Genomic DNA, 25,536 nt, shown 5'->3' on the forward strand with positions numbered 1-25,536 from the left:
ACAGTCTCAGTCTTCATCCCGCTTGCCACTCGGCCTCCCTCCTCACTCACTACACCCCTCTTGGATTATTGCAAAATGTCTCCACGCTCAGATACTTCCGCTGCTCATCTCTTTCGGTGCAGTCGTCCAGGATGCAGTGCGGCCTACCAACGCAAAGAACACCTGAACCGGCACATGGCCCATCACAATCAAGGGGCCCGCTCTTCCTGTCCTTACTGCGACAGCACCCTGGCTAGAAGGGATGTACAGCGATGGAGACTGATGGAAATGATCGCATAGACTAACTCTCATCCAGCGATCTTCTCCGCCGCCATATAAAGAACTACCACCCGGAAAAGCAGGCCCCGCCGTCTCGTGCCCAAAAGGCCTGCAGCGCCTGCCATGCTCGAAAGGAACGATGAGATGGCGGATACCCGTGTACTCGCTGTCAGCGGCGGGGTGTTACCTGCTCCCATACGCGCCTAGAGGCTGCCTGTGAGAGACAAGCAGACTTCAGCGCAGATCTGACAGCGTCAGTGCCTAGCTCTTCGCGCTGGATCGCCCAGGACTTTATCGATATTTACTTCGACGAGTTTCACCCCATTTGGCCGTTTCTGTTTCGGGCTACATTCAAGCCCTCGGAGGAGCCTTGTGTGTTACTGCAGTCAATGGCCATGATAGGGCTTTGGATAAAGGGCGACCAGGCGGCGAGGGATACGGCCATGACCTTTCACCATAAATTGCTCTCTGCGATTCAGGATCAGAGGGTTTGTTATTATACCCTAACAAGTTGTAGTAAACTTGCTGATGGTTTTATTCTCAAGCCTCAATGGTATATGCCGGAAACACTGAGCCCCGACGAGCACACGGCCTGGCCCGTACCGACGTACCAGAGTATTCTTCTCCAGCTTATATTCGCTCTTCTTGTAGCGCAGCAAGAGAGTACTATAGATCTCAATTTTCGGTTCCAGCTCCCAGACGCAAAATACGAACTGCTCGCCTCCCTCGTGGAAACCTGCCGGCGGGTCGGGTTGTTCAACTACCCTAATATGCTCTCTAGATTCCATCCTTCCGCCCCCATCGCGCTTATCTGGGTTAGCGTCGAGGAAATTAAGCGATTCGGGTTAGCACTATACAAACTGTGCCGGCTGTGCACTCGCACAGGTTTAGACACCGGTGGCAGCAGCGGTGGCAGCAGCGGTGGACCGAGGAGCGAGCTTCTCACCCTGACAGACCTAGACTTTTGCATGCCAGACAGCGACGAAGTATGGAACGCCCCTCCAGATACTGGCACTGAATGGTTCCGAAGTTCTGCCTTGCAGCAGAGCTGCAGGGATAATCGGGACCCGGACGGGTGGATATCGCAGACGGCGGAAAAGTTGCATGATGGGCGTGTCGGGCTTGATTGGATATAGATATAAATAAGAATTCTATGTAACTTACATGAGAAACATGGCTGAATGGGGATTAAAGAGATTTGCCTCTGATGCTGTGCGGGCAGACAATCTCGGATGAGTCACAGCAGACTACACGGGAAACAAACAAGGACAAGGCGTCAAGGTGATAAAGCCCAAATAGCCCCTTTTTAATTCTAACCACGACTCCTTTTGATAATTCCCAGATAATCTCATTATGACACTCGAGCCAATCCCCCCGGTACCACCAACTCTCGCCCGCCTCACCGAGGCCGCAGAGGTAGCCTTCATAACCGAACAAAACCGAGCAGCCAGCCAACTCTACCCAGACGATGGATTCATTGCAGAGTCACTAGGAACTGGAGTTGTCGCTATCACAAAGCCGTCCTTTGTATGGAAATTAAACCACGTCGCCGGGCTCGCAATGGACGGCCCAGTCACGGATCAAGATATTGACACTTGAACGTCTGTTCAGAGGAATCAATCTACCCCCGTATATCAACCTGTGTCCCTTTTCGCACCCCACTGCACGACAATTATTCAATGAACGGGGATATTTTGTCCGCGGTGCGATAAGCGTCTACACTCTACCGTTGCAAGACTACGAGAACGACAAAAACGACAACGACGACAACATCGAAATAACCTGCGTGCAAGATACCGAAAAGGCACTATTCACCGAATACTCCATCACCGGCGCCAAATCTCTCGGCCGCGCAGTTGATCTTCTGGAAACACTAGCTAAATGCGCCACTCTCCGGCCCGATACGCGGTTGTACTTTGCGAAGATTGACGGGCAGATTGCCGGGAGCGCTGGACTGGCGTTTCTTACTACGCCGTTTGGCCAGGTCGCGGAGCTGTATATTGATAGTACGGTTCCTGAATTCCGAGGCCGCGGGGTCCAGACTGCCTTGTTGAGGGCGCGGTTGGTGGAGGCGAAGAAGGCTGGGGTTGAGAGGGCGGTTTTGAATGCGAGACCTGGCGAGGGGAGTGCCAGGAATGCGGAGCGTGTGGGATTTCAGTTGGCGTATGTGAAGGATACGCTTACGAAGGTTGGTTGATTATGTTGTTTAACTATACATATCGGTCCTAATAAGGAGTGATAATGAAATCGGAGTAATCATAGAATATACAATTAAAGCGACATCATAAGCTCTAGTACAGTTAAAAGAACCCTGCTACACGATGCTGCACAAAGTCTTCTTCATCTGTCGTTGTGGTGGACCGTAAATCCAATCAGCACCTGCATGCATGGCTCCCAGGACCTCCTTAGCATAGGCAGCTGCTGTTGCTGCAGCATACCTCTGCCACCTATCATTCTTGTGACCATCGCAATAGTCACTGATGCCACGGACAACAAGACAAGGGAAAGCATTCATCCACTCAGCAGCATCACTTTCAAAGCAAAGACAGTCTTTAAACGTATCACGTTGTCGTGCATTGCTCACAACCGTCTTAGCCGATGCAATGGTACCATAGAAGATGTGCGGATCATGATGCTCTCGTTGCACTCGGTACACCAGCTTTCCAGGATCACACCCACGACAATCGTCGCTTCCCTGACGATGCTCATATCGCCCGTCAAATAGAAGGTCGTTTCCCGCGCCCTGATACACGAAGTCCTGTCCCTGGCCTGGTTGTGGGCTGGTCATCCTCGGGTTGTCTCTCCCCATAGCCGCCAGAATCTTCGGTACATCACTTCCATTCACTTCATGCTTGCTGCGGATGGCACCGACAGCACATAGCAATTCCGTTGGTGGGTACTGCCACCCCCCCTTTTGCTCTCCCCCCATCCGTCTGGCCTTTCCAATGTCATATTCCTTTACACCGCCATGCGTTCCTTCAGAGTGGCCAACCACCACATCTCCCAAACGGATATCGCGACCACTATCCACGTCAGGTATCCCACCCCCGGTACCAATCGTCACCCCGTACTTGATTCCGGGGAAACTGGAAAGCAGTTTGGCAACAGTTGCTGTAGCGCTCGTGGGTCCGTACTGGCCTGCCGGTGGGCTAACAACAACTACTTTGTGATTGCCGGGAGAGCCATTTATAGAGCCCAGTGTGTAGTTGTTGTGGTCGTGTGGGTGTGTGTACTGGGGTGGTGCATGTTTCTGGTCGAGCAGTGCTTCTGCGGCGGCTCTTTCGTGAGGGTGTGCGGCGATTAAGCCTACGGTGTAAGCTGGATTCTGGAATTGGGGTAATGACTTGGTCATCGTAATTGATATAAAGTCTAAAACACTTAGAATAGATAGAAGGGGTTCTTGGAGAGAATGATTGTGTGGTAAGTATTCAGTGAGGAAATTGAAGTTCTGTGGTTGACCGCAACTATATAACCTCCTCTAAGCGCCGACCTGTTCGTACTATAATTCATCTCTGCACTTTAAGTTCGAACTAAAATACTTCTAGACATCTCAGATCCCAATAAAGCCTCTAGCTCCATCGTCGTAGGCCAGAGGGTGGGTTCGCGTCTAAGCGCCCTCCAAGCGCCTGAACACAGCACCACTATTTCTGGACATGTGTCCCGACACCATGGCTCTTAAGCGCCGTCTCATTCAATTTCGCACAGATACCAATCGGTTTACCCCTGCGTCGATAGTCGAGTATCAGAATATGTGTATTATCATTAACCCAGCAACCCAGGTGGGCCATCCTAACCGCCGAGACACGTATGCTCTGCCACAAGTCCAATTGCCGCCGAACTCCAGTTTCACACTTCCTTAAACTTTAAGCTAAGGTTCGGTTTTCGTTCCTGGGAGCTACGATTGTCGGAATCCAGATCTCTTTCAAGAGTCCAACAGCGAATGAGGGCTTCATTTATCACGTGATTAATCTTGCCAGGAACATTCGACATTCTACAGTGTAAAGTCAGGAGATAGCAAGCCGGTTCGTTTGCCAGCTAGCAGAAGTGTTCAGGTGTGCTAACAGGAAAAGAAGATGCGCTGGGTGAGGATGGCGGATGCGTCGATAAACTCGGAAAAGCAACTGTTGTCACCGACCCGGCGTCACCACCCACTGTGTCACCGGCCATAAGCCCCCATTAGGACTGGTATCCGCCACGTTCTTTACATTCTCGTTAAACGGCTGGAACCCATGTCCTTCCACGTGTCTTCGGCTGTGAATTTCCAGTGTCCCACAATGAACTGGGGCGTACCACAAGTTCAAACAGCAAAACAGGCCATGCGCTAGCCGTAGCGTCTCCGGCACCGGTATTCGGAGCTGTCGAGCGTCGAAGGGGCGATGCCATTCGTAGAAACCGGCTGGCGGGTCTTTTGACTCTTTTTGGCTCTCGGGGACTTTCCGATCTTATCAATCAGTGGACAAGGCCAATCAAACCATCTCCGCGCGACCCACAATTTGGGATCTTATCTGATTGAGTTTTCTCTGTCGCGTCCAGCTCGGTGAGCATTTAAATGAATGGTGTCTTGCTGTTTCTTTTCTACGTTCTACTTGTTTTGCTTTTTATTATTACTGTTGACTCGAATCATGGAACCGGATAAATCGCCCCTTGAAACGGCGGAACCTGTGGTCTCGTCTCCCCAGGATGAAAACGTCGATGGGAAGCGTCCGCCCCCACTACTGGCGAAACTTGCTGCGGTGCTGCTCATATCGTGCATCAGCTTTGGCTCGCATTGGAGCTCGGGAGTTACGGGTGCTATGAAGAGCACCATCAAGAAGGTACGCTTCAGAACTCGTAGGAGAAGGACAAGTACTTACGTGATAACTAGCAAATGGGTGTCTCGAATACGCAATTTTCTCTTCTGGAAGCAAGCGAAGACTTTATGGCGACCGTGCTCTTACTTGGTAGCGGTATTATCACGGATCGTGTTGGTGGTGCAGGTTTGTCTACGTTCTACCCGACATTCCTCTCAGAAACTAACTTGACTTTGCTGTAGAAATGATCGTTTATGGAAATGTTGTTTATACAATCGGATCTATCCTAGTTGCAGCGGCAACAACGGTGCGCTCGTTCAACTTCATGATCGGGGGGCGTGTCATTTTAGCCCTGGGCGATATTGCTACCCAAGTTGCACAGTACAAGATGTTTTCATCGTGGTTTCCGCCTAGCAATGGGTTTGCGTCTACTCTTGGTTTTGAACTGGCAATTGGAAAAGTATAACTTCCATAATGTATATTGTCACTATCATGCTGACAGACTACAGATTGGTGGCTTCGTGGGAAAATCCACCGCAAATGTCATTGCCAAGGTACACTAAACCAAGCAATTAATCATTGACTTGAATACTGACAGAGATAGAACACCGGAAACTTCGCCTGGGTCTTTTGGACCTCCGTATTCATGAACCTGTTTACAAACGCCGCAACAGTCACATTCTGGTTCTTCACGCGCTACTGTAACAAGCACTACAGCGGGCGTCGAGACGCAGCAACAAAAGAAGTCCTGACAGAGAAGAACAAAAAATTCGACTTCCGCAAAATATTCCAGCTCCCGTGGATGTTCTGGGCTGTTCTCGCCTTTTCGCTGTTCCAGACAAGTACCGCCCTTGTTTTCAGCCAGAATGCGACGGAGCTGGCTGAAAAGCGCTTTGATGTTGATTCGATCACGGCCGGGTGGTATAGTTCTCTATCGCAATATGCTGGTTGGTCTGATACCTAAGAAGCATGGTCTATAGACTAACTCTCAAGGTTTCTTTCTGGTCCCATGTATCGGCGTCTTCATCGATGTACTCGGGAATCGCGCCAGTCTTTGTGAGTTAGCAAATCTACCACGGAATATGAAAAGTTATCTAACAATCGACAGTATCTGCCTGTGGAATCGGTATATTCCTAAGCATGGTCCTGGTCAACTTCGCCAACACAAAAGCCGGAACCGCCGCTTCGTTTGGCGTCTTCGCCATTGCCTCAACGTTCGGCCCGACGTCTATCATTGACAGTATCCGGACAACTCTATGGCACCAGTCGGTCTTTGGATCGGCCTACGCTCTCAAAGTTACAATGAATAATGCGTATGTTTGCCTTAATCCCCAATAAACCCTACTTCGTAAGGCGCAACAACTAACTAATGAATAGAATGAACATAATCGTGCGCATCATTACCGGTGCTCTCCAAGACGCCGATAACGACTCCTACGACCGCGTTGTCCGGGTCTACCTCTTCCTTGCGGCAGCTTCAGTTGCTGTCGGGCTGGCGATATTAATCGGCTCTCTGACGACGGATAGTCTTGCGCCGCTGCAATGGACGAGAAAACAACGGCTTACTATAGGGCCAGAGCATATTTCCAAGATCCGCGAGCAGCACCTGGTCATTTTCTGCGCTCGTAACAAGGTTATCTCGATCTGTTGCTTTGCGGCACTCATGCTTTTGATAGTTGGTGGGTGGGTGGCGTACATCTGGGGTGCGGTTACAGGGAATAACTCGTAGTTTGATTATTGTTCCTATTAGTAAGAATATGATGAATAGACTTTACATATATTATTAGAATGCTTTATCGTCTTCTAACCCACACTTCTTTATCGTCTCCCGTAGCGCTCTCATCGCTTGATATCAAAGGATCCCGCAGCTCGATGTCCCACAGATTAAGCTTCAAGTGGTGACCGCGGTCTGCCTTGCCAGTAACCAGGTCAAAGCTCCAACCATGTCTAAAACACTTAATACCAGGTCCGAAGTCCTCGACATCAATAATCGTTCCTTGCTTAAGCGGGAACGCCGAGTGTGGGCATCGCTAGACAGGTTTAGTTCCCCGGCATTTGAGCAGCAGTGATACGACTTACATTATCAATGGCGTGTAAAGCTCCCTTATACTTGAATACGAGCACTTGCTCATCTAGATTAGACACCCGATTCGTCTTGGGTTTGTCCGGCTGTGTTGGTTTGGGGATGCCAAGTGTCTTGCACCCAGGTAGGACTCGACAGCCCTTTTCATCTTCGCTAATATCTGGGAATGAAGATGCAATACCAACAAAGTGCCATCCCTCGGCTTGGAGGTCCATACTATGTGCACTGTATGCAGGGAGCGAAGCCCTAAGTTGCAGGGCGATCCGGTATAAATATCGCGGATCGGCAAATGCTTCGATAACCGTGCCGATCAGCTCGGAAATACCATCCCATGTGAAGATATACCAATACAGAACCACGTACGCTGTAGACGCGATGCAAAGCAAGAGCGAACGATTGGATTGAATATTCTCGGTCTCTGGTTAGTGTTGATTGCTGGGCTGTGTTCGCTAAGCCACCTGGCTGTTTCAAATCCCATCAGTGGATAGTTATTTAGTACAATATGTGACTCATGCGCGATACCTGGGAGTTCTGCTAATTAAATAACTAACCCACTGCTGCTTGGCTGCGTTTTTCTGTTTCTAACGACCTCTCTCTGCTCGTCGACAATGTAGCATGGATCGGATTCCACCCGAAATCACGCACATTATCGCAACATGGGCATGTAGTTCTATTCGAAAACATAATAGCATCGCTAATCCTGAACGGGTACGTCGGCATTCCTTGGGAAGTCTGAGTGCACTATCCAAGGTGGACCAACAATGGAATAGAATTGCTACATCACTCCTATACCAACATATCATCATCCAGTTGAGAAAAGGCGATGTTCCCCAAAGATTGCTCTGTCTTCCCGACACAAGCCGCGTTCTTGCCCATGTAAAACAGCTTAGTATCGTGGCTGAATGCCCGCTGGCTGGATACCCGCCGCTCAATAGAGGGCTCCCGAAAACGCATAGTTACAACCATATACGATCTGCTTTAGAGGATGTCAATCTCTGCGAGTGTGGTATAGTTCAAACTGGTCCATGGGTACAGGGTGACTGGACTCTGGTTACCAATTTTATTCGACTTCTTCCGCCTTTACACCAGATCAATATTCTTGTTAGTAAGGGTGGTCCAGTCGAGCTACTGCAGGCTACTGAGGACCATCACTCTGCCTGTCTGGTGTCTATCTTCGTAAGTCAGACTTCAAGTCCGGCTAAGACCAGCCCTACAGAGCACTGGATCCCTTCGCCCTTGCTGCAGACGGCAGTTCCACGAACACCCTGATAGAGCCCTTCTACGTATCGTCTTACTCGCACCTAATGTCAAGCAACTCGCACTACATATCTCTGGGAACGCGCAATCTGGGCCAGGACCGAACTTCAATGACATGATAGACTTGGAAAGAGAGACAGCGCCGGTGCGTGCAGAGCTCGAGGTACTGTCCTGGCCTCTCAGCACGAAAATGACGGCTGAGCAGTTTCGGAGATGGAATGCAGCCGTAGATTTCAGCTGTTTAAGGTCATGGTCCGTTGGATGTATTGAGGACTCGGACCTACTTTGGACTATCACGCACTTCTGTCCCTTCCAGCAGTTGACGCGGCTCACCCTCGCCTTATTTCCACCTGAGGGGGGTGGCCTAGGGTTTTGGTCCGCTGCTCAGGCAATGTTTGAATCACTTCCCCCCTCTGACATATCTCTGTCTCCTGGGGGCGTATAAACCGAGCTTTCTCTCTCATATAGTTGGCAAACATGGACCAACATTATCCGAGCTCAGGCTGCACAAGGGAATGCCCGGGTTTACTACATATGGTGTTCACAGACTATTAAACAGGGGACAGCTGGGCCCTATATTCCCCAGCAGCACTATCCAAGAGCTAGGCCCCCAATGCCCATCCCTCCAAGGGCTAGCAATTTGCGTTCAACGCCGTCGAGGTCTTGAGACAGACGTCTACACGGCCCTGGCCCAATTCCCCCGTCTTATCCACCTCGACCTACTCCTCAACTGCCTGCCTGAGATCGACTCCACCGAAAACCCAGTCCCACTCCGCGAACTTACCGAGTACGAAAGCACCCGCACATCAGGCCACGCATATAACCTGCCCACATGGTACATCCGGGACTGCGTGATCAACTGCGCCATCGACCAGGAGCTAGCCGAGGCAATCTTTACCCATATCCGCAACAACCAAAAGGGAGGAGGTAGACGCCTCCAAAGGCTGACAATCCACCCTCTCCATAGTCAGGGAGGGCAATATTGCTCTTACTACTCAATCTCAAACTCAAGCCCACGAACCCAATGGGGCGCATGGGGCCCTTTCAATGCAGAGGTTTTCGACGAGCTGGCTCGTTCTTGGACGGTCGAAGCAGACGTTGTCGAGAGGGCTGGAATAAGAGCTGTAAAGTCTACTCGTGGGAAGGGTGGCAACAGCCGACTTCGTTAATGTTCAGAAAATACACACCTCGAAGTTTCGCTGGTATACAATTCTATTTGGCCTGTCCATTCGGATGGTGAGAGTCAGCGAGGTGAGTGGCATAGCTGGCCGCTACAATGAGTGTAGAGGTTCGCACCTTCCCTTCTTCGATTCTCATCGCAGTTTCCATCTGAGTTATTGGAATTCAGGACAGGAGCTACCGGTGGTATAGTAGGGACTGGTCGCGCCTGCCATTTACCGGCATTTCTGGCCCTAAAGTATTGCACCAGAGAGATAGCACTGGAAGTCGTAAAAGGGATGCTTGGAGTAGAAATGGCTAACATAAGCGACGAGGTCTCCGTTTAGTTGTCTAGTAACTATATATCATCCTCTTGCACGTAATACCTGACCTTCCCCTCAAATAACCTTCTCGCAGTCCGTGAGACTGCACAGCTAGCTACGCCTCCATGCTCCTCCATCGTGACATCCACGTTGATGGTCCCTTTACTGTGTTCAATCAATACTTCACGTTCCGGCCCAAGCCCCTTCTTTCTGTCCTCCGGAGGCGGCGACTGCTCAGGGGTCGGCGGAGAGACCCCGTTCACCATGGCACCCATAGTGGAGAGGGCCGCAACGATTGTGTCAGGGTAACTCAGCGCGACAGCAACAGTCACTGCCCCTGTAAGCTGTAGGCTAGGATGCGGCAGTCCCATTGAGTATGCCTGCACCCGGATATCTGGGTTGTCGGAATCCTTGGTGAATGACGGAGGGTACACGAGTGCGGCCTTGGGCGTACCGCGGGTTCTACCGGCGGTCTCCATATCTGTTGCCAATCCCATAGCCACTGCGCCGGCGCGACGGATGGACTCTACGAGTGCATTCCGGGCAGAATCAGATGGGATTGTTGCGAGGAGTGTCGTTTGTATGGAAGTTGTATCGATGAGGACGAAGGGGTTGGCTGAGTCTATGAGAGTCACGCGAACGTCAAAAGGCTCTTCATTGGGAATGAGTGAGCCTGGCTGTACGCGGAGTATTTGCTGTTGCTGGCCCGCGGAAGGGAACAGCTGCCCTGTCATACTGCCGACGGGATTGACGAATTTGCACTTGACTTCGCTTCCTGGTGTGTTGACGCCAGGGATTATGAAGTTGCCATCTTCTTCGTAGTCTCCTGTACCGTCTAGCGCGACGGTCTCTATCACTATTCGATCCGTATTGGTGTTGTAAATTCTGATATCCATCTATAGCGAAAAAGTATCAACTATCTCACTCTTCCTTGTTCAATATCTAGTTTAACGGCTAAGCATACCTTTGTCTGTCCTTGCAGAGGTTTTACAAGACCTTCCTGAAGTGCAAATGGTGCCACCCCTGAGGTCATGTTACCGCAAGTACCGGTTAGATCTATTGACTCTTTGCCCACAGCAACTTGAACAAAAGTCCAATCAATATCGGCGTCCGGTCTCTGCGAGCGACGAACCACTGCAACTTTGGATGTTGTTGAACTGCCTCCCCCAATCCCGTCTATCTGTCGAGGGTCGTTCCCTCGTGACCCCAGAGCAGAGACCAGATGAGGTGCCCAGTCAGTTTCTCTTGCTGGAAGGTCTTCCCTGTGTATGAACAATCCCTTCGACGTGCCTGCACGCATGAGGACACATGGAAGAGCATGGCGGGTAAGCCGCCGCGTCTTGGTGACCACTTCAGTGGCCGTCATATTGCGAAAGGTAGGTGAGATGAATCTGCATGCACTTCGGCTGCTTGGAAACAATAACGGAACAATTCACTCTGGGAATACTATGTGTCCTCCTTTATTTCGGGATCTGGCTATCTGAAAACCCACGGCAGCAACTGAGTGGCCATCTCAATGCCGTGGCATAAAGTGGGACCACGGGAAGGGATCATTTAGAGACACGGGCGTCCTAGTCCGTAGTACATCATAATTCCAATTGATAAACACCCCCAAACACGACCATGAAGCGGCACTTGGAACCGTTCACGGGCAAAACTCATGGTGTGGGCAAGCACTATAACCTGGGACCCACATCCCACGGGAGTTGTTCCCGCGGGAGGGCGGGAGGGAACGGGTAAATAGGTAATCGGGGTCTTATCGATGTCCCCGCAACACATTACCATTCTTTCCACGGTGATTAGAGTAGAGAATCCTATTCACCAGTCTGTGAACGGGAAGCTATCCATTGAGGAGCCGTTGAACCCAAACAGTGGATCATCCAGCAAGACGGACTCGTAACTTGTTGGCCGCCCGCCACGCTGCTGCTGATATGTTCTGGCAGTTTCCTCTGTCTGGAGTCCGTTATAGCCCTCTATACCCGGGCGGGAAGCGACCTGATTTCCAAACGCAACGTCATTGTTGATTGAAACTTGTGGTTGAGGGTTCCCTTGCTGCAGTGGGAACCATGGGGTCCTCGAAAGCTGGGTGGGAACGCTGTCAGGATCGTAGTCTGCCAGTCTAGCTCCGCGATCACTATTCTCTTGCAGAAAGCTTTGAATAATGCCATCTATATCTACCCAGTCTGACCCGGGAGACGGATTGTGAGTTGTGGTGTCAGTCGGTTCCGTCATGTTCCCAATAGATGCGTCGTTGTTGGCTTCGTTAGCGGTGCTCGTCTGGTAGTTCCTGTTCGCATGGACAGGGACATGGTTCGATTGCGGATCTCGCTCGGACATCCTTATAGGCGGGTTCATTTCTAGAGCGTCGAGTGAGACACTATCTATAACAACCCCAAGTTTCTTCATAAGGCTATGCACAATCTTGGCGGCCTTTCTGACAGCCGAGTTCGTCTCTTGGTTTTCTTCGAAAACAGCAAGACAGGTCGCAAGGTTTGAGTGTGCCGTTGAATCATTTCTACGTCTAGCTGCGATTCTGGTGAGGATTGTGGCAGCGACATAAGTCGCATATGATATGAGGTAAGGTGCGCGTCGGACAGAGAATGCACGATGGTAAGCACGCAGCAGATTGCTGATATTTGATGCGGCCGAGGCGCACTTCATAAAGGAATCAACCGAGATCGATGGTGATGTGCTGTATAGATGCCCGTCTGCCACAAAAGGACGGTGCAACAGAATGACAAGCGAATTATGCATAGCACTGGGCGAAGTCCTGTCAGAACTACTACCGGTGCCAGAATATCCTTCTGCAAGGTTTTGGGGCAGACTTACTGTAGACTAGATACATGAGGTGGTGGGAAGGCCACACTGTGAGTTTTCCCTGGGTCAAATTGTAGATGTTTTGGTAATGACTCCTGCCACTGATCTAGCTTAAGCTGCAGCTCGTTTAGCATACTTGCTAGCTCAGACGGACTCTGATTGGAACTGCGCTCGGTGTATATGGAACTTAGAATGTCACTCATGGTGAGCGAGAGTTTGCATAGGAAGGTGAAAGTAGACGTGCTATACGCCGGCATTCCACGGTAATCTGGGGCGGAGATTGAATACGCAAATGGCTGCCAATGCTCTAGTTCCTCGTAGGTATCCAGGAACTTGATAGGTACAAGAGCATCTGTCTCCTTGAGGCTGACTGGGCGGCCTTGATAAAGGCTCTGGACCTTGTCCACAACTATTCCCGTTGGTTAGCAAGCAGTCAAAAAAAAAACGCGTCCCCGGTTATTAAGAATTTTCTTACCAAATGCAGCCCAAAAAACCCGCCTGCGGATTTCCAAGTCCTCATCTGAGAACCTGCGTGTACTTGTCAAATCGACATGCATTCCCAAGTCAATCAACATCCGGAACGCCAGGCCAGAATATAACCATGCGGCGCTCCTTTCGTCTCCCAAGGCAAAGAGCGAATTTGTCATTACAAGCAATGCCTGGATTGTTGTAACATCACTACGGTCCAGTGCTCCACCTAGGAGTTCGCGGACTCGTTCACGATACCTCCAACCGGCGGTTCGGACGTCGTTGGGATCCTTGCGAACCTCCAGCCTGGGACTGAATTTAGCAGCTCCGAAATAAATGGCGTTGAGAAGCAGCCTGGAGAAGTAGGGACCATCACAAGCCATGTCCCGCATGAATGCCGGTCGGTAAGTTATGAGAAACGAATGATGCTGGCGATTCCAATGAAGCGACAACAGATGCATCCCCAGATCTGGATCAACGCCATCGAAGTCGAGTTTACCCTGGCGAAAATTCATTTCCTCCATCTGGCCTATTGATACAGTTTCAGCATGATGTCCAGCAGCGCAATGAAGAAGATGATACTTGAGGGCCACATACGTTGCTTTGCTGCTTCGGCAACAAGACCCCGTTCTACCCAGTCATCTGCCATCCGAGGGCGATCATCCGCCGCAGTCAGTCTTTCCTGTGCCTGGTCCTCAAACAATGCGCTAGTGCGGCCGTGATAACTAGATACCCCGTTCGCTGAAACCAAAATGCGAGCAACTCCAGCTTCGGCCGGCCCGGGTGCGCTGATTCGGTCGATACCTCCATTAGAACGGCTACCCGAGCCGACTACTTCATCTACAGAACGTCCCTCGCAACCATCACTTCCCGGTAGCGAGTGTGGATGGGGGCTTCTATCCTTGTCGGTGTTCGAGACGCTCCCATCCAAGGTTCTGCGATGCCTGGATCGTTCATGACGACCACGGCCCGCCTCTCGAGCCCTCTCGGCAACGGGCTCATAAACACAATCCTGTGCATATGTCCTGCAATTGATACATACAGGCCGCTCATTGTTGCATTTGATCTGTTATCGCCTCAACCATATTAGCACCGGGGAAGTAGACATGTCGATCAGTGCGCACCTTTCTTCTACGGCAGAACGAACACGCCTCCGGTGCGCGTCGCCGACGGGAGCGTACAGGTGTCTGTGGGCTGACAGCAGACTTGCTGCCGTGGATAGCCTCCATGGATCTCAAAGTGGGTGCAAAAGCAGGTGAAGGTGCAACGGAAATGCAGACGGGAGTGTTGCGGCTGCTGTTAATTCCGCTCCGTGTCACGTGCGCAGGAATCGGCTGTCGGCAATTACATCGAGATCCCGCGGGAACAGCTCCGGCTCCTCTCGGCCCTGGGCGATCAACAACACCGTCGCGATGCTTTCAACTCATCAAAGTCCTGGGAAACCAGAACATATTCCATCTAGATCTGTATTATTGGATATTTGCAGTTTTCGTTTCCGCGATTTACTACGGGATCTTACAAGCTAGTCTGCCATTCAACCGTTGTCTTTCTTGAGCACCCTTATTCGCAATGGCCACCCCATCTGGAGCCCAGCTGCAGTCTACAGCCCCTGCTGCAAAGCAAGAGCCGCAAGTCGCCAAGAAAAAAACAATTCCGCCTATTGTCTCTTTAGCTGCTGGTGCTGTGGCTGGTGCCGTCGAAGCTAGCGCCACTGTGCGTTCTATTCTACCATCCCTTTCCTACTGGCCAAACTAACCCGATCCCGCGTCACAGTACCCATTTGAGTTTGCGAAAACGCGAGCTCAATTAAGTCAGAAAATTGCTGGCGGGGTCTCAGCTCCCGTATCCAAGAATCCTCTGGCTGTGATACTGCAAACGGCGCGTCAGGACGGAGTCCGAGCTATCTATACAGGTTGCTCAACCTTGATTCTGGGCACTGCCTTCAAGGCCGGAGTTCGCTTCTTGTCATTTGACACCATAAGGAACCTCCTTGCGGACTCCAATGGAGTGCTGTCTCCAGCGCGAGGCATCCTCGCTGGCATGGTCGCGGGTGTGGTAGAGAGCGTAGTCGCGGTTACTCCCACAGAGCGGATCAAGACTGCTCTGTACGTATCGCCCCGTTGATACCTCGTCATATACTAATTGAAAGCACAGTATTGATGACGCAAGATCATCGGCCACCCGTCGCTATAATGGCGGATTCCACGCTCTCCGGACCATCATGGCGGAGTCTGGCGTCAAGGAGGTCTATCGTGGCCTGGTATCTACGACAATGAAGCAGGCGGCCACATCATCAACACGCATGGGCTCGTACAACATCATCAAGGAAGTTGTCGCCTCGCGCACCAACATTAAGGATACAAAAAACCCAGCACTGACATTCGGAATGGGGGCCACAGCCGGCGTCATTACTGTATACGTGACACAACCGTTCGACACCATCAAGACCCGTGCGCAGGGCGCCAAAGGTGCTTCGACGATGGAAGCACTGCGAGATGTTCTGAAAGACGGAGGCGTGCGAGCCTTCTGGAGGGGAAGCTCTATGCGACTCGGCCGGCTGATTCTCAGTGGAGGAATAGTGTTCACAGTCTATGAGAACGTCGCTGCCCTTCTCATGGCCACGAGAACCCGAAGCCAGGCCCAGTGATAATAGACCCAAGTCGGGTTTACCTGTACGGAATATAATTTAGAATTGATACATCATACACCATCAACCCCGCCATGTTGTCCCGTCTATTGCGCACGGATACTACAACGACGCGCCTCAGTTGTCATGCCCAGTGTTTGCCAAGGATTCCCGCCATGGCGCTTCTAATACGAGCGACTGTCACTATTCGTCTTGGAAGCTCGCCACTGGATGCTCAGACTTCTCTCCCGTCTTGGTCAATATAGCCAACTTTTGTATATTCTTTGTCCCGCGGGACCAACTAAACTTGTCGTCCGGGGTCCCCGCAAACCCCAACCTTGACATCCCAGATCCCCAGACGTCTCCAAAAATATCGGATATATAAAGACAATCGTCGCTCTAGAACCATATGAAAATTTATAAAACATACCTTCATTCTTTAAGTGTCCCTTGGACTAGCACAATTTTCTCTTCATAATGTCCCCATCACACCCTTCTCTCCCGTCTGGCATAGAGCTTCAAGAACAAGGTAACCCGGACACGGACACCAAAAAGCCATTGGAGGGGCATATTGAAGATGTCTCAGAATTCCAAAAGCCACAGCCCACTGAGGGTACCTATATCTCTCCTGAAGAGATACAGGCGCGGTTCGATCTGTTGCGCGACCTCAGCCCAGACCAGATGGCCATGCTCAATAAGCGTGTTCTGAAGAAGATAGATTGGCACATGATGCCTTGTGTCACTTTGATGTTCCTGATGAAGTATGTTCTCTTATGAGGCGTGAACATGGTCCAAGTAACTAACTACGCTTCTAGCTATCTTGATCGTATTAATGTCTCCAATGCGCGTCTAGCAGGACTGCAAAGTGACTTGCATATGAGTGATACCATTTGGAATGCAGGGATATCGACATTCTATGTCGGCTATCTTGTTGGCCAACTTCCCGGGAATTTACTTATGGCTAAATCGAATCCACGCTGGTTTCTTCCAAGTATGATGCTTATGTGGAGCGCCGGGACCATTTGCATGCCAGCGATGACCAAGTGAGTATTGTTAAACCCTACTCCTATTCAATTGGTATATGTCTAACTCTCCAACCCCAGCGGTGTGGGATTCTGTGTAGTTCGATTCTTTATTGGTCTGGCCGAGGCCCCCTTTTTCCCTGCTCTCACCCTACGTAAGCATAATGTACTCTTTGCCTGGCACTTTCCAAGCTGACAACGCAGTAACATCTTCCTGGTATACCAAGGAAGAGTCACCTATACGAATGGCCATATGGCACGCCGGTAATACCATTTCCAATATCATATCGGGATTCCTAGCCGCCGGTATCCTCGAAAATATGGAAGGTGTTGGCGGCTTGCACGCTTGGCAATGGTTCTTCCTAATCGAGGGTATAGCATCTATTGTTGTTGCAGTCGGCTCTTTTGCTTTCTTGCCTGAGTGGCCACATAATACTCGTTTTATGTCGGAGGAAGAAAGCGAGATGGCCAAGTACCGTGTGCTTCTGTCCAACGGCGGGCGCGACGAAACCGTTGGGGGAACATGGGATGGATTGAAAGATGCAGTCAAGGATCCTTTTACCTGGTTCTTTTGCCTCATGCACTTTGCACTGGTTACTGCACAGAGCTTCAAAGATTTTCTCCCGTCGGTCAGTACACCTGTCATACACGTTATACACCAGGACGTCAAAAAGATGAATGCTGACAAGTCAACCAGATAATAAAAACGTTTGGATTCGACACAATGACCACATACCTAGTTCAAGCCCCTCCATATGCCATTGCCTACATCTTCGCTTGCGCTACAGCGTGGTCCTGCGGCAGACTCCAGGAATCTACCTGGCACATTGTCATACCAATCATAATCTCCGCTGGAGGCTGCAGCATCCTCATCAGCACGCTCAACGTCGGAGCGCGGTATTTTGGAATCATCCTGCTAATCTGCGGTACGTACAGTGGGCTCAATCTACAACTGTCCTGGGAAACAACGGTGGTTCCGTCGCCTCGAGCAAAAAAGGCCGCCCTGATTGCCATTGCCAACTGTATCAGTCAGTCGAGCCACTGGTTCAGTCCGTACTTTTATCCAACAAGCCAGGAGCCTTTCTATCGTATGGGTGGCGGCTTGGTACTAATGGGCTGTGCACTTGTGGCAGTCTCTGCCTTTGCGGTCAATTGGCGAGGCAGGCGGCTCAACAAGAGACTAGATGAGACTGAGGGGTGGTCGCTCCACTCGGGCAACGAAAGGGGGTGGAGGTACAAACTATAAGCGCGTTCTCAATCATGAGTTGGACGGAGGGAGCGCCAGACACTGGTGTCTATTGTGCCTGCCCTTTCCATGGGCTTTTCGCCGAAGCTGTGATCTCCAACAGGGCAGGAACAGGTCCACTCAGGTCCATTGCACCTGCCCTTGGGGGCCTAAGGGCATTATACCCAAGCTAGGAAGGCACCATACACCACTGTTCAAATTCGGAACGGGCAATCAATTTCAATGTTAGTGGTAGAGGTATATCACACATAATGGTAACTATATCATAATCCGCGACTTAATGGACTTCCTCTAATCACTTGTCGCAGAACTTGTGCCCATCGGATATTTTAACATGCATGATTGACGGCCATGCCCTTAATGCCCACAATACTATGCTCTACAAGCAACAGACTGTGGCGAAGCTTCAATCTCGCTTTTATGTCTTCATTTCCTTCCACTACCTATAGGTCTTTCACTAGTATCTTTGCTAGGCGACACATTTCGGCCGAAGAGGGAAACGGCAACCTCTGAGATCACGGGAAATATTCCCGCCATAAATTTTTACATGTTAACCTAAGGCTCCACTATATTTGCCATTGGTGCTGAAATTACTACGATGGCTCCGTTGTGTCATAATTGGAGACAGTCGGCTACTCGGCTACATGGCTCGTTTCCGACGGGAGCGTTAAGTCCGCGGGAACTTAGGGCTAATTGTATACCCCATGGTCCTGTTCCTCAACCCCAGTTTACCCCAATTCGTTTGTCCCATGGCCTTGGGAAATTATGCGGGGTGCAGATATAAACCTCTGTCTTCGGTATGTTCTTTCTGGCACCAAACACATTGGGACCTAGCGAACACAATGCTTCGAGGACAAGCGCTGCGTCTGGCCCAGGTGCTTCTCACCGTTGCACCGGCCTTTATCACCTACGGTTACAATCAGGCAGGGGTAGGACCGCTAGCTACTCTGCAGACATGGTATGAATTCCAACTGTCTCATGTGCCAATTGATCGAATCAGGAGCTCACACTTTCCAGGGTTCATATGTTTCCGGATATTGACACGGTCAACACTGATGGTGCTATCAAGGAACAAAATTCAACAAGAAAAGGCGCAGTCATCGCCTCTCTCCAACTGGGGGCACTCCTAGGCGCACTCTCATGCACGTACCTTGGTGACTATCTTGGCCGGCGCCAGACCATCTTTCTAGCTGCTGTTATTGTTGTCATTGGTGAGCTGTTGGAGACCTCAGCTTTCAACATTGCCCAGTTTACGGTGGGCAGAGTTATACTAGGGTTTGGTGTTGGACAGCTAAGCGCCACCGTGCCCGTTTTTCAGGCAGAGTGTAGTTCAGCAAAGCACCGAGGCCAGCACGTTGTTGTCGATGGTATCTGTATGGTTCTCGGCTTTGTACTGTGCAACTGGATAGATTTTGGATTCAGCAAAACATCCGGTGACAAACAGTTCCGTGTGCCGCTTGCTCTTTCCTTCATATTTCCTCTGATAGTGCTTTTCTCCGTGTTCTCTCTCCCGGAATCCCCACGATGGCTGGTCCTAGTAGGCCGCCCTGGCGAAGCCGCACGCAGTTTAGCAGCGTACAGGGGTCTCCCTGAAGATGACGAGGCCATACAGGCAGAAATAGCAAGTATCGAGTCCTCATTGGAGCTCACCGAGCAGTCCGGTGGCGTCACCCTTCGCGAAATCTTTTCCAGGAGCGACGAGGACCGTCTCTTCTATCGCTTCGCCCTGTGCATGGTTATCCAATTCTTCCAGCAAATGTGCGGCGGCAACTTGATCTCAACTTACATTTCGACGATCTTCGAACAAAACCTCAAGCTTGGAAGTGACTTATCTCGGATTCTAGCTGCCAGCGCACTCACGTGGAAATGTCTCTGCAATTTCATCCCATTCTTCGCAATCGACCGCCTTGGTCGCCGCAAGCTATTCATGTTCAGTGGCACCGGCATGTCCATCTGCATGGTCGTCCTCGCAATCACAACGAGCTTTGACACCAGCAACAAGGCCGCTTCTGTTATATCTGTAGCCTTCATCTGGCTATTTAACCTATTCTACCCAATTGGCTTCTCGGGTGCAAACTTCGTCTACTGCACCGAGGTCGCCCCTATTCAACTCCGCGTTGCCATGGCGTCCATGTCCACAGCGAATAAGTGGCTATGGAACTTTGTGGTCGTGATGATCACACCAGTTGCCCTCGATACAATCGGGTACCGGTATTATATCGTCTATGCGGTTATCTCAGCATGCATCCCTGTCTCAGTGTTCTTCTTCTACCCCGAGACAATGGGCCGCAGCCTGGAGTCCTTGAACAAGGTGTTCCGTGATGCGCCGTCAATATGGCATGTTGTGGATATGGCAAAAGGCATTCCCAAGGGCGATGTGGCTGGAATGGACGTGGAGCCGGATGAGAAAAAGGTGAACCTGGAGCAGAAAGAGCATGTGTGATGGTTTTCTTTTTCTTTTTCTTTTTTTTTTTTTTTTTTTTTTTTGATCCCCGCTCTTCCGACTCCTAGAAGAGACCGTGGCCGGCGTACTATAGAAGGGCGCCAGTGGTATCTCTACTCAAGTGCTGCTAGGATATATTGGCAAGGCCTGTACCTCAAGAGATATTACGATTCGCATCGTCTTGTACATGATAATTTCCTGTTAGTGAAATATGAGTTATGGCGGACTGTGGTATCAATACCAAGGCTCCTTCCTACCCCAGAAAGTAATCACTCAGGCGCACCTTCCCAGAGTTCCAGCTCCCATTCCAGTTTATAAGGAAAGCGCAATCGTGTACTTCAGGAAGGAACGAAGGGTCCTTCCTTCCCACGCAGTCGGGTCGGCAGGTGCGCATCACGCCTTCCTGATCGCAGCCCAGTATATATGAAGTGCTCTTTCCCACATGGAAGGCGCGATGGACCTCCAGCCCGCCTGCGCACTGTCCCTCCTTCCGGAGCAGCACAGTTGTATAATACTTACCCCCCTCTGCCGGCAACCTTGAATGTCATGCGGCATTCTGTTTGAGCACGCGGCCAGGCATTGCCCATTTTGCAAGTCGACACCGCACGTATTGGAAGTTTGCTCGCACCATTAGCAGCTTCGTTGGCCTTCTGTAGGCCAGTGATCTACCTAGAAGCCTCGTTTGGATCGTAGCCGTCGGGGACGCATGGTGACCAGGCCACAAACACAGCCAAATAAGCAAACATAAAGAACAGTTCAATGACTGCTTCAGATATCCCCATATCTCTTCTAACGTATGGCTAACATCTCCGCCTGTTCTGCGTGCAGGATCCAAATGCATGTCGCACAACTCACACTTGCATTTCCCCTCTTCTTGTCGCCCAAGAGTCTATAATTAGGGTGTACGGGCCTGTTTACTGAGTTTTGTCTCGACCCTTGAGTTACCACCCACTCTTCCTTTACGTCTTTGAACCCAAAATGGTAAAGAAACATAAGAAAAAGAAGGTTAATCAAACCGCGATGAAGGCGAGCTCGCCTGCAGTGCCCGAGGAGGTGCTTAAGGGGGCGCCTGAGGTCCCTGAGGTACCTGACGAGGAACTTCCAGAAATCGATTACAATCAACCGTCTTCTTCGTGAGTCATATCGAAATACGCTGTGATCAAAAGTCCACTGATGAACTGACTTGTCTTCTCGTGCGGCCCTTATGAAATACCGATAGTCACTATCATAATCGGAAGCAAACTCTACGGTATTCCAGAGTATTATGTTCGCCAGGTGCCTCAGCTATCCAATAAATTGTCTGCTTGGGACTCAAAAATCACGCTCTTGGGCATTCACGAGGATATTGGTCATACCTTTGTGCATTTTCTGTACTCGGGCTCTTACGAGACAATAATCTCGCCGCTTGGTCGAGGCGTGGACTGTATTGCGAGAGAATACCGAAGAAGCGTTCTAGTGTACGAGGCAGCCAGGACTTACGATATCCCCGATCTTGAGGCTCTTGCTAGAAAGTATATCGAGCATTTCGGCAAAGCCTTGTCTTTTTTCGATATTCTGCGGACAATCAAAGAGGTGTTCTCAAAGCTTCCAGAAGATGAGAGTTGGGTTCCCCTTTACGTCAAACAGAAACTGAAACAGTCCTTCCTCATTGATGAATCTATCTTCACTGACGACGAGTTCTTTGGCATATTGGGAGAAGACCGTTACTTTAGTAACACTGTTTTCAAGATGATTATTGATATATACTCCACCCGTCTGCAACTCTTGGAAAGCCCGCCTACCCACAAGAGTTCAATTAATGGACATATGGACATGGAGCGAATCGGTTCAGAATCCCCGGCAGCGAGACATGGCGATGATGAATATCCTGCACTGTATGAAGTACGCAAAGAATCTCCATCCGAAGAAGCTTCTATGGATGATTCCCCGCCAGTTGAGCCATACCCGGTCGAGTGTTGTCCACAGTCAGAGCCGAAAGACGCGTCGCCAGAGCCACCTTCTGTTGATGATTACGCACCAGAGCCCACGCCACCTGAGCCATACCCTGAGGAGTGTGCGCCAGAGGATCCTGCTGATAAGTCTCTATATCCTCCTGCGCCGCGCTCTCTTGACTATTATGCCGAGGAGCCTGCACCTGCATCCGAACCATGTCCTGTTGAGGATTGCATACCAGAGTCCACACCATATGAACCGTATCCTGAGGAATGCCTGCCGGAAGCTCCAGCTGAATGGTCTCGTTCTCTGCCTAGGCCGTGTTCTGTTGATGATTATTCCGACGAACCTGTACCCGAACCATATCCTGTCGAGGATTACGTGCCAGAGCCCGCGCCACCTGAGCCGTACCTTGAATACTCACAGGCAGAGCCTACAACTGAAGGGCTTCCATCCCCCCCTGAGGAAAACCTTGTCAGAACGTCGACTGCCGCAAACTTGATGGCAAACATCAGCCTGTATAACGATTGGGAAGCCCTTTCAAAGAAAGGAAAAGTCAAAAGGCGAGGAAAGCTCAGGAAGATGGGTCTTCCGGTTCCTACATAGCATTGGCAGCTTGGGGTTTAGTCCGAGGCATGGTGTAGGGCGAATTGATATTGACATCTGAGTAATCCATCTTCATAAGAGCTGTGTCAGTAGAGGATTGAGGGTTGTTTTTCCGCGGGGATTTACGTCATGCGGTTCGCACTGTGATATGCCCGATCGGGACTAGTGTCAGTGCCTCAGTATAAGACGTCCCCCCTCACTCCCACGCTTACTCCTCTCTTCCTTCGGCTTATTTGCGCATCGTTCTTCCTCCAGTCTCTCAAGGTAAAATCCTAAAAATCTCCCAAACCATTGTCATCTCTAGAACTTATTTTTAGTGTACCAACTCTAACAGACACCCGATGAATCTCCAATCCCGGCTTCGGTCCATCACCAAACACAACGTCTCCACGTTTCGGCGGCATTATGTCTCTGAGATCGCCGGCTCCCTTGGAGATCTTGGGACCTTTCTTCCCATTGCACTGGCCCTCGCCTCTAATGGAACAGTCTCCCTTGCAAGTACTTTTATATTCTCCGGTCTATTCAACATCTTGACGGGCCTCTTCTTCGGCATTCCTCTACCGGTGCAACCGATGAAAGCCATTGCCGCAGTAGCTATCGCTCAGTCCTTCTCCCCCGGCTCTATCGCAGCTGCGGGGATCTTTGTGGCTGCTGTTCTCTTCGTGGGGAGCGTGACTGGGCTCCTCGAATGGTTCACCCGTGTAATTCCCATTCCCGTCGTCAAGGGAATCCAAGTCGGAGCCGGATTGTCTTTGGTGATGGCAGCCTGTACAACTCTGCATAACCTTGGATGGATTCATCCTTCGTGGGCCGACAACCGTCTCTGGGCGATTGGTGTCTTTGTCGCACTTCTTCTCACCAACTCTGCTGCCAGACGCCTGCCGTACGCCCTTATCGTCTTTATCATAGGTATAGTCATAGCGATCATCCGCAGCGCGCTATCGTCCCATCTCCCTTCGTTTACATTTTGGCATCCGTACATCGTTGTTCCAATCGGCCACGAATGGTCTAAAGGCGCCATCGATGCCGGTCTCGGCCAGCTTCCGCTCACGACATTGAACTCTATCATAGCGGTTGTACATCTCGCCGCTGACTTGCTACCATCCGTCCCAACTCCCTCTGTAACCGCCATCGGCCTCAGCGTCTCCTTAATGAACCTAGTCGGTGTTTGGTTTGGCGCTATGCCTGTTTGCCACGGTTCCGGTGGATTGGCCGCACAATACCGATTCGGCGCGCGCTCAGGTGCAAGTGTCGTGTTTCTCGGAGTGTGTAAGTTAATACTCGGTCTTGTATTCGGAGAGAGCCTAGTAGATATATTGCACCGTTTCCCGAAGGCGCTCCTAGCTGTTATGGTCATCGCGGCTGGCCTGGAGCTAGTCCGCGTCGGCGAGAGCCTGAATACCTCTGGCGCGCGAGACCTGCGAAGACACGCCGAGGACGCGAATGATTCGTCTCGGTTCCATCTAAGCGAAGAGGAGCGAACACGTAGGTGGATGGTCATGATGGTTACAGTAGGACTACTGGTCGGGTTTAAAAACGACGCCGTGGGGTTCGTGGCGGGTATGCTGTGTCACTGGGCCTATGAGTTGCCGGCCCTTGTACACCGTACAAAACGCCGCTGGTCGGAGGGGAGAGTTCGATTGCCATAAAAGCAAACATGTGGTATACACTATACATGACGATAACGATTCTATACAAGTTGAAACGATTGCATCCGATAATTATGGCATTTATGACTAGATAAATAGAACAGAACATGCAGTACATCTCAAATCAATTTCATGGCATCATCGAATCATTGCATTCTCCTCGATCACTGTTGCTAAATCCTTTCTCAAGCGATTTTCTCAAAATCATCCTCGTCATCAACATCTTCAATCCTTCTCGTCATGCCCTCGGATTTCGCGTCAGGCAAGGCAGCTAATTCCCGTCCCTGCTCATCAAATCGGCGCTCCTCGACGATAACGGGCTGGCCAAGGCCTTGCTCGATTGTGCGTACAGTGGTTGTGCCGTCGGGCTCTGTGTGCGATGAGGTGGTGTAGCGGTGGCCGGATTCAGTGTGCTGCTGGCCGTCGGAGCTGTAGCTAGAGCTCGAGGCAGAGAAGAAGGATTGGGAGGTGGACTGCATGTTGGATATTTTGTAGTTTGTGGGTTGGACTGATTTGTTTGGATGGGTAGAAATGATGTTGTTTGTTGTGAAAAAGGCGAGAGAAATGAGCGGATATATAGGTCCTGTGTGGCGAGGGTTGATGTCATTGTTGGGATTATTTTATCATACATAGTAACCGGGTAACCATGATGCAAATCTGTTGGTGGACCAGGTACCAAACATCTCAGACCTGTTTAAACAGGTAATCTCGAGTCATGACTACCTCCGATCCTTGTATACAACCGGAGAGCTGGGCCAGCTCCAAGACTATGCCTAAACCGGGGAGGTTGAAGCTATCGCCAGCCAATCTGGAACCCCGCAGATAAGCGCATGAAAATATCCCCGCTTTTCCTCCTCC

The 25,536-nt window shown here is 50.6% G+C and overlaps 15 protein-coding genes across 15 annotated transcripts; 9 read left to right on the top strand and 6 right to left on the bottom strand.

Annotated features, from left to right (window-relative positions):
- Positions 1-647: 647 nt before the first annotated feature.
- Positions 648-1,394, top strand: APUU_70920S (uncharacterized protein; the record flags this gene model as incomplete). Its single annotated transcript, XM_041695847.1, has 2 exons — positions 648-746; positions 804-1,394. The coding sequence occupies 2 exons, from the start codon at positions 648-650 to the stop codon at positions 1,392-1,394; spliced, it is 690 nt and encodes a 229-aa protein (XP_041561536.1).
- A 217-nt stretch (positions 1,395-1,611) lies between these two features.
- APUU_70921S (GNAT family N-acetyltransferase) lies at positions 1,612-2,455 on the top strand (the record flags this gene model as incomplete). The annotated part of the gene is made up of 2 exons (XM_041695848.1): positions 1,612-1,785; positions 1,832-2,455. The coding sequence occupies 2 exons, from the start codon at positions 1,612-1,614 to the stop codon at positions 2,453-2,455; spliced, it is 798 nt and encodes a 265-aa protein (XP_041561537.1).
- Positions 2,456-2,572: 117 nt separating this feature from the next.
- APUU_70922A (uncharacterized protein) lies at positions 2,573-3,610 on the bottom strand (the record flags this gene model as incomplete). Its single annotated transcript, XM_041695849.1, has 1 exon — positions 2,573-3,610. One exon carries the CDS (start codon positions 3,608-3,610, stop codon positions 2,573-2,575), a length of 1,038 nt encoding a protein of 345 aa, XP_041561538.1.
- Positions 3,611-4,880: 1,270 nt separating this feature from the next.
- APUU_70923S (putative MFS transporter) lies at positions 4,881-6,777 on the top strand (the record flags this gene model as incomplete). Its single annotated transcript, XM_041695850.1, has 8 exons — positions 4,881-5,072; positions 5,123-5,234; positions 5,291-5,508; positions 5,558-5,602; positions 5,653-5,995; positions 6,042-6,104; positions 6,157-6,361; positions 6,426-6,777. 8 exons carry the CDS (start codon positions 4,881-4,883, stop codon positions 6,775-6,777), a joined length of 1,530 nt encoding a protein of 509 aa, XP_041561539.1.
- A 64-nt stretch (positions 6,778-6,841) lies between these two features.
- Positions 6,842-7,346, bottom strand: APUU_70924A (Rieske (2Fe-2S) protein; the record flags this gene model as incomplete). Its single annotated transcript, XM_041695851.1, has 2 exons — positions 6,842-7,078; positions 7,128-7,346. 2 exons carry the CDS (start codon positions 7,344-7,346, stop codon positions 6,842-6,844), a joined length of 456 nt encoding a protein of 151 aa, XP_041561540.1.
- A 1,557-nt stretch (positions 7,347-8,903) lies between these two features.
- Positions 8,904-9,557, top strand: APUU_70925S (uncharacterized protein; the record flags this gene model as incomplete). The annotated part of the gene is made up of 1 exon (XM_041695852.1): positions 8,904-9,557. The coding sequence occupies one exon, from the start codon at positions 8,904-8,906 to the stop codon at positions 9,555-9,557; it is 654 nt and encodes a 217-aa protein (XP_041561541.1).
- Positions 9,558-9,904: 347 nt separating this feature from the next.
- On the bottom strand, positions 9,905-11,235 carry APUU_70926A (uncharacterized protein; the record flags this gene model as incomplete). Its single annotated transcript, XM_041695853.1, has 2 exons — positions 9,905-10,765; positions 10,834-11,235. The coding sequence occupies 2 exons, from the start codon at positions 11,233-11,235 to the stop codon at positions 9,905-9,907; spliced, it is 1,263 nt and encodes a 420-aa protein (XP_041561542.1).
- A 452-nt stretch (positions 11,236-11,687) lies between these two features.
- On the bottom strand, positions 11,688-14,383 carry APUU_70927A (uncharacterized protein; the record flags this gene model as incomplete). The annotated part of the gene is made up of 5 exons (XM_041695854.1): positions 11,688-12,627; positions 12,699-13,095; positions 13,162-13,683; positions 13,752-14,220; positions 14,279-14,383. The coding sequence occupies 5 exons, from the start codon at positions 14,381-14,383 to the stop codon at positions 11,688-11,690; spliced, it is 2,433 nt and encodes an 810-aa protein (XP_041561543.1).
- Positions 14,384-14,723: 340 nt separating this feature from the next.
- Positions 14,724-15,801, top strand: APUU_70928S (uncharacterized protein; the record flags this gene model as incomplete). Its single annotated transcript, XM_041695855.1, has 3 exons — positions 14,724-14,867; positions 14,928-15,259; positions 15,309-15,801. The coding sequence occupies 3 exons, from the start codon at positions 14,724-14,726 to the stop codon at positions 15,799-15,801; spliced, it is 969 nt and encodes a 322-aa protein (XP_041561544.1).
- Positions 15,802-15,984: 183 nt separating this feature from the next.
- On the bottom strand, positions 15,985-16,216 carry APUU_70929A (uncharacterized protein; the record flags this gene model as incomplete). The annotated part of the gene is made up of 2 exons (XM_041695856.1): positions 15,985-16,179; positions 16,211-16,216. The coding sequence occupies 2 exons, from the start codon at positions 16,214-16,216 to the stop codon at positions 15,985-15,987; spliced, it is 201 nt and encodes a 66-aa protein (XP_041561545.1).
- A 41-nt stretch (positions 16,217-16,257) lies between these two features.
- APUU_70930S (uncharacterized protein) lies at positions 16,258-18,048 on the top strand (the record flags this gene model as incomplete). The annotated part of the gene is made up of 5 exons (XM_041695858.1): positions 16,258-16,541; positions 16,596-16,823; positions 16,884-16,957; positions 17,007-17,431; positions 17,500-18,048. The coding sequence occupies 5 exons, from the start codon at positions 16,258-16,260 to the stop codon at positions 18,046-18,048; spliced, it is 1,560 nt and encodes a 519-aa protein (XP_041561546.1).
- An 842-nt stretch (positions 18,049-18,890) lies between these two features.
- On the top strand, positions 18,891-20,622 carry APUU_70931S (sugar porter family MFS transporter; the record flags this gene model as incomplete). Its single annotated transcript, XM_041695859.1, has 3 exons — positions 18,891-19,006; positions 19,066-20,485; positions 20,560-20,622. 3 exons carry the CDS (start codon positions 18,891-18,893, stop codon positions 20,620-20,622), a joined length of 1,599 nt encoding a protein of 532 aa, XP_041561547.1.
- Positions 20,623-21,469: 847 nt separating this feature from the next.
- APUU_70932S (uncharacterized protein) lies at positions 21,470-23,029 on the top strand (the record flags this gene model as incomplete). The annotated part of the gene is made up of 2 exons (XM_041695860.1): positions 21,470-21,624; positions 21,730-23,029. The coding sequence occupies 2 exons, from the start codon at positions 21,470-21,472 to the stop codon at positions 23,027-23,029; spliced, it is 1,455 nt and encodes a 484-aa protein (XP_041561548.1).
- Positions 23,030-23,370: 341 nt separating this feature from the next.
- On the top strand, positions 23,371-24,678 carry APUU_70933S (putative sulfate/molybdate transporter; the record flags this gene model as incomplete). Its single annotated transcript, XM_041695861.1, has 1 exon — positions 23,371-24,678. One exon carries the CDS (start codon positions 23,371-23,373, stop codon positions 24,676-24,678), a length of 1,308 nt encoding a protein of 435 aa, XP_041561549.1.
- A 185-nt stretch (positions 24,679-24,863) lies between these two features.
- APUU_70934A (uncharacterized protein) lies at positions 24,864-25,157 on the bottom strand (the record flags this gene model as incomplete). Its single annotated transcript, XM_041695862.1, has 1 exon — positions 24,864-25,157. One exon carries the CDS (start codon positions 25,155-25,157, stop codon positions 24,864-24,866), a length of 294 nt encoding a protein of 97 aa, XP_041561550.1.
- Positions 25,158-25,536: the final 379 nt, after the last annotated feature.

This window comes from Aspergillus puulaauensis, chromosome 7 (genome assembly GCF_016861865.1).
Source record: "Aspergillus puulaauensis MK2 DNA, chromosome 7, nearly complete sequence".
Lineage (NCBI taxonomy): Eukaryota > Fungi > Ascomycota > Eurotiomycetes > Eurotiales > Aspergillaceae > Aspergillus > Aspergillus puulaauensis.